General features: G+C 44.4%; 1 protein-coding gene across 1 annotated transcript; it reads right to left on the minus strand.

Moving 5' to 3' along the window:
* Positions 1-2,183: 2,183 nt before the first annotated feature.
* Positions 2,184-7,362, minus strand: XBP1 (X-box binding protein 1). The gene is given in 6 exon segments (XM_040619680.1): positions 2,184-3,329; positions 3,636-3,719; positions 3,722-3,781; positions 5,090-5,224; positions 6,065-6,161; positions 7,098-7,362. Coding segments are annotated over 6 exon segments (1,167 nt in total). The 5' UTR covers positions 7,331-7,362; the 3' UTR covers positions 2,184-2,771.
* Positions 7,363-12,247: the final 4,885 nt, after the last annotated feature.

Raw genomic sequence — 12,247 nt, forward strand, 5'->3', positions numbered from 1 at the left:
TCACCAAAATTTGGAAATCAGCTAAAAGCTGTATTTTACAGATTTGGAAACTAAAGCCTAAGTAGATAGTGACAATTTCGTATTATAATCGAACTTAACCAGCTTCAGTGTTCTTCCTACTTGACCAGTGGTTTTACAGTGTTTTCATAGAATACCTTGAATGTTGTTTAGATTTCACTGAGATATAATCCACAACAAAGTGTGGTTCAGTCAGTGTAACATTACCTTGAGAAAATACAGTTTTGTGTATGTCCATTTGGTCTAAATATTGTCAGTGGCGTTTTAGAGATGAATTGCATGCATTTAGACTACAGCTCCAGCAAGACAAGGGTGTTGTCTTTCAACAACTGACGAGTGGGTAAACAAGCCAGTTTTCCTGTCCTTTAATTTGAGAAGTCACGAGGTAAAGATTTCATTCTTAGGATATTAGGATTTAACTGATACCATAAAGTACTCCTGGAGTAGACAGTGTTACCTTTTGCCTACAGTTCTGTCCTTACTTTGTGTCTGCTCAGTAGCATACCTAGTAGAAAAGCAAGGAAGCACACAGATTGGTGTTACAAGGCCCAGGGAAATGGTGTGCAGACATTTGTCACCTGATGTTTCACTTATGGACAATCCTCTGCATTTAATAGCATTCTTGCTTTGGTTTTCCAGGAAAAGATCTTGATTTTTATTTCTGACCAGTTTGTTTCAATAAGATGTCCTTAAATACCAGGTGTTTTCTCAAGGCTGAGCAGTGTTTAGTCATTTTCACCCATCTGTGCAGGAAATGAAAACCCCAATGACCGATACAGGTTATATGCGTCCTATGTTATCCCTGTTAGTACAGCTGCCTCTTTCATGTGATGTCACTGAATGTAAATTACTTGAGCCTCAATCTCCAGATGCTTCTGCTGTTGAGAGTGGCTAAAATGCCTCTGTAATTGCATTTGCTTAGACAATCCCTAAATAGATTCCCAGCACTTCAGTTTTCAGTTATAGAAAATCAGGTGATCAGATTTTTAATCATGGGGACAGCTGGAGGCTGTCTATACATTTACGATCTAGAAGCAGCCTAGGGGCACCTGGCCGGCTCAGTTGGAAGAGCTGGAAGAGCGTGAGACTTGATCTCAGGTTGTGAGTTTGAGACCCACGTTGGGTGGAGAGATTACTAAGAAAAAAACAAAAAAAAACCCTTAGCCTAAGTAAACTTGCATTGCCAAGAACTAGGATTGAGCTCTGGCTTTAGTGACCAGGGATTTTAGGCTGTCTTGTGGACATGCCTCCAGTCATACCAAACATACTCCCTTGTACTTGGCTGAAAGTACAGCCTGCTTTGTCTTGCAACTCGGGATTTTTTGAATCCTACCTTTTGTCTGTACTCATTCACTCCGACCTCTATGGTGGTCGTCTTAATACTGGCATAGGATCCTGGTATAAGTGCAATGTCTATAAATGAGGGAAGTCCAGTATCTTGTAAGAAGAGTCCCAAGGAAAAAATGCACATGGAGGATGATGAGGTTATCATTTCTGTAGTTTTGGGATAATATTGATGTGTCAGATTTTTTCTTGAATAGGTTCACTCTTCTGTGAAACAAGTTCTAGAGGATATATAATTCTGTAAGATTAATCTCTCTCCAAAGTGGATTAGGGGAAGAGCTAACTTCTGAGTGCTTGGGATGGTGCCTGGTAAGTGTCCATTTACCAAGAGCTTATAATGCATCATCTCTCTGAATCCTCTAGCAACCTTTAGAGAGAGGTTGACTATTCTCCCCCTTTAAAGGTGAGGAAGTGATATTACATGTCCAGGGTTACCTGACTAACCAGTTGGCAGAGTTAAACCCAGGGAGTTTTGAGTCTAGAAAATGTCCTTAATCCCTATAATAATGGCAAGAGAATCTTGATATTTAATGGTACGTCCTTGTCTTAACATAAGATGGTATAGCAAAATAATGGTTAGGCGTTCTAGCTCTGCCAGTTACTAGTCTGTGATATTGGCCAGTTAGGCTAAAGAAACTCTCAGAAATACACAACTGCTCAAAGAGTAGATTGTATCACTTAACAACAGCCAGAAACTGAAGCAGGCAGTAACTAAGGGGGAAAATCCTTTAAAAAGTGGCATGCTCACTGAAGTTGGATAAAGCACTCTCATGGCAAACAGTGAAACACCTAGAAAACAGACTTACCAAAGAACAAAGACACTGCATTGCACTTTTTAATTGCACAGGTAGTTTTAAATAAATGGAGAAAGCACCTTCCAAAAGTTACACTAGCAGGGAAAGATTCCATCAAGCATTTACATAGTAAATTTCCATAGTTTTACAAAAGATTCTTGATCTTCACTTGAACTGTACATGAGGGAAAGGAGCCCCCTCAGGTAGGTGTTCTCTGCTTGCAGAAGCAAACTAAAGGACCTAAAATTGGAGGCAAGCCTGGGATGCCAAGAAGGGGGAAAAGAAATGTTAAAGGGCCACTCATAAATTCCATGTCTAAGACGCTTGTCCAATGACCCTTACATAGAATTTTAGGGCAAACTACTGCCCTTAAGATAAGGGTACAACCTCAAAAGCTGTAATTCTGGATTATAGTAATATATCTGAGTACCTTGGACTGCTGGATGACAAAAGACAATATTGGGGTGACCTATACTGTTTGAACAAATACTTTAGAGGAATTCCCTAGGACTGTACACCCTCTACTTTGGCTTTTTTAAATGAAGCACAGGCTTCTCTGCTATCTTCCAGGCAGCATAATGGTCAAGGAGAAGGGTAACAGCACTGGATCATTCCTTAGACACTAATCAGCTGGGGAAAAAGTTCATTGGCAAAAGTGTCCTCCCAAGAATGGTCTACACCAAGCAGAGAGGACATGTCACTGAAGGGAGAAGGGGAGCCCTCATATTCACAGTCACTATAAGCATCCAGTAGACAGGAAGATGGCTTCAGGCAGTGGCTGGATGCAAGTAGATCTGAGGTGCCCAGCTCTGGAATGAAGTCATCTTCTACAAGTTCTTCCTTCACTGAGACAGTGAATTCAGGGTGATCTTTCTCTGAGGGGCTGAAAGGTGCTTCCTCAATTTTCACTACCACATTAGCTTGGCTCTCTGTCTCAGAGGGTATCTCTAAGACTAGGGGCTTGGTATATACGTGGTCAAAACGAATCAGTTCATTAATGGCTTCCAGCTTGGCTGATGACGTCCCCAGTGACGGAGAAGGGGAGGCCGGTAAGGAATTGGGTCCTTCTGGGTGGACTTCTGGGAGCTGCTCCAGGCTGGGAGACTCTGGGGAAGGACATCTGAAGAACATGACTGGATCCAAGTTGAACAGAATGCCCAACAGGATATCAGACTGCAAGAGGCAAAAAATTAAATGGAATCCAACCATCAGAATGCACTGAGAATTTTCCTGGAATACTTTACTCCTAGGGCCCACAATGTAAATTAATCACGGTAGGATGACCTCCAAAACCCACAGACCCATTTATCTATATACCTCACTCTATGTCCTAAAATTACCTGGAGATAGGAAGGCAGTCGATGCTCACCTGTAACCCAACCAAAACTAACTTCTGCGCTCCTCTGATTGGGAATGTCAGACATCAAACAGATGGAATTAACTAGTTATACAGCTCTTTACTAAATTCAAAAAACCTACCTCAGAGTCTGAAGAGTCAACACTGTCAGAATCCATGGGGAGAGGTTCTGAGGGGGTGACAACTGGGCCTGCACCTGCTGCAGAGGTGCACGTAGTCTGAGTGCTGCGGACTCAGCAGACCCGGCCACCGGCCTCGCTCCATTCCCCTGGGAAGAAAGACCAACGTCAATAAACAGCTCCAACTGCAGAGTCCTCAAGGAAATGCTCACCAGGCAGCTGTGACTCTCAACTTCCAAAAAAGCTGGAAACTATTCTTTAGAGCTGAAATCTTTCCTTTCCCTTATTTCCACTTTATTGAGTCCTCTTAAGAAGAGAGGAGAAAAGAGAGGCAAGACTAACTTCTGTCATTTTCTAAGCAATGAAACATCTTTACGCTAAGCAAAGATTCAGGAAGGACTGATATTCTTAAATAATATCTTCAATGATATTCTTCATAATGTTTCGTTTTGTTTAAGATTTTACTTTTAGGGGCACCTGGGTGGTTCAGTCGGTTAAGTGTCTGCCTTTAGCTCAGGTCATGATCTCGGTCCTGGGATCGAGCCCTACATTGGGCTCCCTGCTCAGCGGGGAGTCTGCTTCTCCCTCTCCCTCTGCCCCTCCTTCCCCCACTCATGCTCTCTCTTTAGTAAAATCTTAAAAAGAAAAAAATAAGATTTTACTGTAAGTAATCTCTACACCCAAAGTGGGGCCTAACTCACAACCCTGAGATCGAGAGTCTCATGCTCCAGCGACCGAGCTAGGTAGGCGCCCCTCCGTAATAATTTCCTCTTCTTTCCTTTTTCAAAGATTTTATTTATTTATTTGACAGAGAGTGAGAGAACACAAGCAGGGGGAACAGCAGAGGGAGAAGCAGACTCCCCACTGAACAGGGAGCCTGATGCAGGGCTCCATCCCAGGACCCTGAGACCATGACCTGAGCCAAAGACAAGACGCTTAATTGACTGAGCCACCCAAGTGCCCCCATAATAGTTTTCTTAAGTAATAAAGTTCCATAGTGAATTGTAGGCCCCAAGTCTTTTTGGACAGTAATTTTTTAAGTTTGTTCTGAACATTACCTTCACAGAGTAGAACTGCCCTACTGTCAACCACTTAAGTGCTATCAATAAATTTGCCATGTCTGTGCATTAAAGCCCATAATCACCTTCTGTCAGAGGGGTGTCACGAACACAGTAAATCCTTTCCCTACTCATTCATATTCATCAAAGAACTACTACAGTTTTAGTACCATTCAGTTAGATTTGACTGGCTCTCTTTTTCTGGTTCTTTTTAACACTGACATGGTACATCTTGTTGGCTATGATATTTGTTAGTACTTGCTCTTAGCTGTGTAACTTACTTTAATTATTAGGATTTAGTACTATTCACTACACAGTTGAAAAATCAGTGTCATTAAGGAGTCATGTCACTTAGAACCAATTCTCACATAGGGGGCATAGGCAAATGAACTGACTTACCTTGGTCTGGGTCTCCGCCTCCTCTTCAGTACCCAGGGCATCCATCCCCAAGCGCTGTCTTAGCTCCTGGTTCTCAATTACAAGGCCATGAGTTTTCTCTCGTAAAAGCTGATTTTCTAGCAAAAGTTTTTGGTTCTGGAAGTAAGTTCAAGAAGAAGCTATTAAAACATCCACTTCTTTCACTTAAGAATCCACCTCACGATGTTTCACTATGGTTGTTTTCCTTCCCTTCTCCTTGTCCTTTTGGAAAACTCTGCTTATACGGTTGGTTCACAGTAGGTATTCGAAGGAAAGGTCATAGTTATGAAAAACAAGTGCCATGTCGTGGGGTCACAAATAACAATGTTTCCAACTTACCAATACAGACCTCAGCAAAGTGTGACTTGTGGCTTTAATTTAGATATGATGGCAAAAAAAAAAAAAAAAAAAAAATTCCTATCTTGAATTAGGTTGTAACAGAAGGGGTAATGATGGACCATAAAATCAAAATATGTTTAAAAAGTGTGTGTGTGTGTATGGAATCCTTATGTATTCAAGATGTGTAGCTGGCAACAATTTAAGATTAGGTAATAAGTGGGCCCTAGAAGGGAAAGGGAACCGTTAGTGGACTTTTGGCCAAGCCAGGAAGGGTCTCAGGTTTAAGCAACGGTTTTCTATCTGCTTTTACGAATTTCTTAGTACTAACTTGATAAACGTTGTAATGTTGTAATTCACCAGCTCTGAGATAGATCTAGCACCAAATGCCAGAGGGTCAACCACTTCTGCTCTCATCAAGTTTCAACACTTAATCACTTAATTACCTATTTACCTTAACTTAGATTCGTTTAATTTTTTTTTAGTTTAATTTTTAATTAACTGTTCGATTGTATTCTAAAGAGACAGAAACAACTTGGCATGGGCAGCAAACATCAGGACATTCACCAAGGAAGAATATACAAGAAATAAAGCTAAGAGTTTGACCTTAAGTATTTTTACCTCTTCCTCCAAATCTACCACTTGCTGTTCCAGCTCACTCATCCGAGCTTTCTTTCGGTCTCTGGCAGTCTGGGCTGCTACTCTGTTTTTCAGTTTCCTGAGAACAAAAGGGACAGACCACACTAAGTCATCTCAAACCTTATGTATATCTTTGAGAACTTGGCCAGCTGGTACTTTCATTTTCATTTACAATATCAGGTACACTGAGGTAAAATACACTCCAGGCTCCTCCCCTCAATAAAACAAAACAAAACAAAACAAAAAAATAGAGCCTTTCGTGGATCTGGCTTGAAGAACTGCTTCATTCTCCCCCATACTGCGTCATCCACACCCCCGTCGCATCCCGGCCACAGCAAGGACGCTGGACACAAATACTACTCACGTTGCATCATAAGAGATTTCCTCCACCCACTTTTACTCCCCGTATAACTCAAATAAAGGAGAGGACAATAAAGGCTGACATCCTGGGCAGTCTCGGGCGGCTGGGCCCGGTGTCTGCTCGAGGAGGCACTTAAATCACAAAAGGCACTGTGATCACAAAAGTACATTTACCGAGAACTGCCTACTCGGCATTTCTCACTCAATCTTTCCAACGACCTCATGAATAGATACCATTTTTAAGGGCGCGGGGACTAAGTTTGACCAGTGAGCCTCACAGAGCTCACAGCCCTTTCGACAACTGTCATTTCGGCTCCGTGCCCCTCCAAAAAAGTAGGTCAATCGAGTCCATGCCACTGCCCAAATGCAGAAAAGCTGAATGACGGGTTTGTGGCCACCTAACAAGAGGTCCTGGAACCCAAGTGCGCGAACACCCAGCTCTACGCATCTCTAATGAGACAGAAAAGAAGGGGGGATAACAAAGGCCTGGGCAGCCCGGGACTCCCGACTTCCTGCCCCGCCCCGCGCCACGCTGGCACCCCACCGGCCAGGCCGCGGGCGCCCGAGCGCGGCAGGCGGTCAGCGCCCGGCTTCGGATCCGGGTCCCAGCCCCTCGCCCGTCGCCCTCAGGGTCCGCGCCCCGACCCTCGCCCACCTCCGCAGCGCCTTCTCCTCGGGGCTCAGGTGCGTGAGGCGCTGTCGCTTGCGCGCCTGGGGCGGCCCCCCGCTCGCCGCCTCCGGGCTGGCCCCTCGCTGGCCCGGCACCATGAGTGGTAGAGCCCGGCCGGCCGGGGCTCCGGTGGCGGCGGCGGCGGCGGCCTTGCCGGACAGAAGCAGCACTTTGGGGGCCCCGGCGGCCGGGCTCTGCGCGGGTGCCACCACCACCATGGCCCGTGTGTGTCTACGCCAGTGCGCGCCGCCGCGGTCCGCCGGGCCGGCCCCGCCGCACCCCGGCTTTCTACGGTCGTGGCCCTCGGCGATTGGCCAGTGCCGCGTGACGCGTGGCGGCTCTCGGCGCCCATTGGTCCGGCGGGCCCTGAGGGGGTGGGGCCGGGGCGTCCAGCCTGGCGGCCGCGGGCCGGGGCAGGAGGGGCCGTGGGGGGAGACCGGCAGGATCCGGGGTTGGGGACCCTGGAGAGCCTGGGGACTGCGCGGCTCCTCAGGAAGGGTTCGGAGCCCGGCGGAGTTTCCTCCTCGGACGGATTTTACCCCCTAGGCTGACGCCTTTCCACCCGGAACGACTGAGTCTAATGCCAGACGGAGAGATTTCCAGACTGATGACTTTATACCGAGATTGACAGATGGTTGTCACCGCTGCCCGACCACATTTTATCTCGAGCGCCACATCGGGCTTCGAGCGGAGCGGGTAGTCGAGAGAGAGAGCGCGCGCGAGAGCGCCAGTCGGGCCTTGGATGAGAAAAAAGCTTGCAAAGAAATTCCGGGAAATAAGAGTCTTTACGAAGTGAAATCGCGCGTTTTAAAAACTAGGCATGGCTCTTAGTGAGGATTTCGTAAACCGAGGTGTTGTGATCTCCGAGTGGTAGGAACACATGTAATGTAATTTTAATTTGCATTTCTAAATTGTCCACTACGAGCATACTTTTTTCATTTCACGTTAAAACGAGGGTCCTGGGGTCCACCCTCCGCCCCCTGGCACGCGGGGAAGTTCGAGGCTCCAGCCCTGGCAGCTAGGGAGCAATTTAGGTCCAAGGATATCAGAATGGAGCAATCCGATGAGCCCTCGCCCCGCCACCACCCCCCCCCCCGCCCTGTTCACTTATTTTGAAGCAAATTACAAAATGTGAAATTCCCTAGAATTACAAAGTGATACTTTCTTTAACAAGTAGTTACTGCTTCCTCTGGGCTTAGCACTGTACTAGGTTCCAGGGACGCAAAGATTAGTACAACTCCTATCTGGTGGTTGGAAATAGACAAAAAGTGAAAAGACAGAATGGTTCTAGGTAATTTTTCAGTGTCATTAAGTCAGATTTGCTCTTCAATTATATTTTGGTGGGGAGGAAACAGGATGGGAAGAGGGAGCTAAATCAACTCCGTCTCCTGAAACACAGGCCCTTTAAAGGGGCACAATTTCTGTTATTCCCAGAATTGGGCCATGAGTCTGCCGCCGGTACTTTCTTCCTCCAAGCTGACAGAGCTAAACCAGTGACTATCGAAAACTGAGGGCGTCCTGAGCGCACGCTGCTTCAGCGGACTGGATAAGAGGTGGGGTGGTCAGAGACACCAAAGGACATGAAGACTGCTTCCTTTCTAAGTCTCATCAGCCTGGAGCTCTCCAGGTCCTAATGTGCCTCCCGGGATGGGAGACTCCTGGCCTCTGAGAACTTTGGAAGAAGTCTTTGGAGTGCCTTCTGGTTGAGACCTACATCTTTATAGAAAGCTGTAAGAGGTTCTGAGAAAAGTCACATTACTGTCACGCAAACTTTTATTAAGTTACCATTTGTGAACACCAAGAGAATGTCTGGCGCTCTGTAAGAAGTCCTAGAGAAGCTAAAATTTAAATCCTGTAGGCATAAAAAGAAAATGCCATGAGGCCCATTAGTGCAGCAGCGTGTACGTGAGTAACCATGTGGAGAAGGCACAAGGAGCTGGGGCGGAGGAGAAAATGTAGTTGGATTGCGTTTTGGTCTTGGTTAGTGGGGTAGAAATGGAATGTTGAAATTGACTCCCCCAGCTTTGTTTTCATGGCTTTTATCTTTTTGATAAACATTAAAAATCGTGATCAAAAACAGTAATTTGATCTAATGCAGGTTACTATCCATGAAGTCTCAAACGCTCAACTCCAAACCTTTGAACAGTTTCATATCCTCTTTGTTAAGAGTAATCTGATAATTCTTGCATCAGGTGCCATTAATATTTTAAAACATTTACTAGGCACTTGTGATAAGAGTTACATAAAACACAAAGTTCTTAGACTTTGTGAAATGCAAGAAACAGTGATGAGAAGCCGTAGGTCATTAAATCAAAGTAAATGTCAATGTAAAACAAAACAAAACCCAGTTATATAATCTGAAACTAAAATTCAAAACCTGCTCTAATGTGGTAGCTGCTAACCACATGTGGCTATTGAGCACCTGAAATGTGGCTAGGCTGAACTAGAATGTGCTTCAAGCGTGAAATACACACTCGGTTTGAAGACTTCGTATGAAAACAAGGGAATGTAAAATATCTTGTTGATCCTTTTTTATATTGATTATATGTTGAAGTGATAGTACGTTTGCTATTTTGAGTTAAACTACTTTTTTTTTTTAATTTAAATTTTATTTTATTTTTTAAAGATTTTTATTTATTTATTTTGACAGAGACAGACAGCCAGCGAGAGAGAACACAAGCAGGGGGAGTGGGAGAGGAAGAAGCAGGCTACCAGCAGAGGAGCCTGATGTGGGGCTCGATCCCGGAACGCCAGGATCATGCCCTGAGCCAAAGGCAGACGCTTAACGACTGCGCTACCCAGGCGCCCTAAAGTTTTATTTTATTTTTAAGTAGGTTCCATGCCCTGCATGGAGCCCAGCATGGGGCTTGAACTATGACCCAGAGATCAAGACCTGAACTGAGATCAAGAGTCAGATGCTTAACCGACTGAGCCACCTAGGCACCACTAAACAGCTTTTTAGAAATTGGTTTTGCCTGTTTTTTTTAATTGGCTACTAGAAAACTTTACATCATACAAGTGGGGGCGTCTGGGTGGCTCAGTCGTTAAGCTTGTCTGCCTTCGGCTCAGGGCGTGATCCCAGGGTCCTGGGATCGAGCCCCGCATCGGGCTCCCAGCTCTGCTGGAAGCCTGCTTCTTCTTCTGCCACTCCCCCGGCTTGTGTTCCCTCTCTCACTGGCTGTCTCTGTCAAATAAAATAAAATCTTTAAAAGAAATCATACAAGTGGCTTGCATTCTGTTTCTGTTGGATAGCACTGGTCTATACGATATCAGTGTGGGAGACGGCGCAGGTGAAGAGAAGGAAGGGAATAAAAGTGCGCTATGGTGGGGGTGGGGGGAGGAGCACCTGGCGGGCTCAGTCAGAAGAGCATGTGACTCTTGATCTCAGGGTTGTGAGTTTGAGCCTCACGTTGGGTGTAGAAACTACTTAAAAATAAAATCTTTTTTTTTGAAAGATAGAGGAAAAGAAAAATCTCTGGGCATGCAAACAAATAGGCCAGTCTAGCTATTAGTGATGGTATTGAGAAAGGAAGTGACCCTCATCAGTGAATATCCAATCCCTTTCCAACTGAATTGGTTCTAATTCTTTGTTTTCAGTAAAACTGATGGAAGACACAATTGAATTATCAGCTGAGAGTTCAATAGAATTTTTTTTTAAGATTTTTATTTATTTATTTGACAGAGACAGCCAGCGAGAGAGGGAACACAAGCAGGGGGAGTGGGAGAGAAAGAAGCAGGCTCATAGCCGAGGAGCCTGATGTGGGGCTCGATCCCGTAACGCCGGGATCATGCCCTGAGCCAAAGGCAGACGCTTAACGACTGCACCACCCAGGTGCCCCACAATAGAATTATTTTTGATGATAGATCACTGTGTGACTTGGCTTCTAACTTGAAAGATGTACAGACAATTGAAGGACATTATTATAACAAAACACTTTCCCTCCCCATCCACTTAGTTATGTGAACATTGTTTTGGGGCACTGATATCTTTTTTAGAAATGACAAAATTAAAAAAGGAATAAAATTAATGCCAAAACCTGTCTGTCCCATTCTCGTAGTAAGTACTATTAATCCATTGATACATGAATCCAAAGATACATTTCCAAAATCACTTTACTCTCTCTGTTTAACAATTATATACCAAAACTTGGAATGTATATTGTTTTGAAAAATTTTATAAAATTTGTACTAGTTTTAATTGTTATCAGAGCTCCTTTCATTGGGAACAGTTTCCTGGTCTTCTTGTCTTTTCTGACCTTGACATTTTTGAAATGCACTAGTCAATCGCAGTTGTAGAATGTCCCCCACTTTGGGTTTTCTGATGTTACCTCATGATTTATGCATGTTGCTGTGTTCTTCCTAGTGCATCATATCAGGAGGCACATGATGTCAGTTTGTCCCATAACTAGTGATATTAACTTTTATCAATTGGTTTAAATGGTGTCTGCTAAGTTTCTCCACTGCGAAATTATTAAGTATTGTACTTATTAATAATAAGTATTTTGTAGGGGCGCCTGGGTGGCTCAGTTGTTAAATGTCTCCCTTCAGCTCAGGTCATGATCTCGGGGTCCTGGAATCCAGCCCTGCATTGGGCTTCCCGCTTAGGGGGAGTCTGCTTCTCCCTCTCCCTCTGCCTCCTCCCCCCTGCTCATGCTCTGTCTCTCTGTCTTAAATAAATAAAGAATATCTTTTAAAAAATATATAAGTATTTTGTAGAAAGATATTTTTTTTAATTTTTTAAAAAAGATTTAATTTATTTATTCAACAGAGATAGAGACAGCCATAGAGAGAGGGAACACAAGCAGGGGGAGTGGGAGAGGAAGAAGCAGGCTCCTAGCGGAAGAGCCTGATGTGGGGCTCGATCCCATAACGCCGGGATCACGCCCTGAGCCGAAGGCAGACGCTCAACTGCTGTGCCATCCAGGCGCCCCCTGTAGAAAGATATTTTAAGATATCTACCTATCCTGTTTCTCATTAGACTTTCACCTACCAGTTTTAAGATCCATTGATGATTCTTGCCTAAATTAATTGTTACTATAATGATTAGCAAATAGTGATTTCCTAATTCCATCATTACTTCTGCATTTATTACTTGGAATTTTACTGTGAAGTAGAACTTTCCCTTATTTATTTAT

This window comes from Ursus maritimus, unplaced genomic scaffold (assembly GCF_017311325.1).
Source record: "Ursus maritimus isolate PB19 unplaced genomic scaffold, ASM1731132v1 scaffold_33, whole genome shotgun sequence".
NCBI classification, from domain to species: domain Eukaryota; kingdom Metazoa; phylum Chordata; class Mammalia; order Carnivora; family Ursidae; genus Ursus; species Ursus maritimus.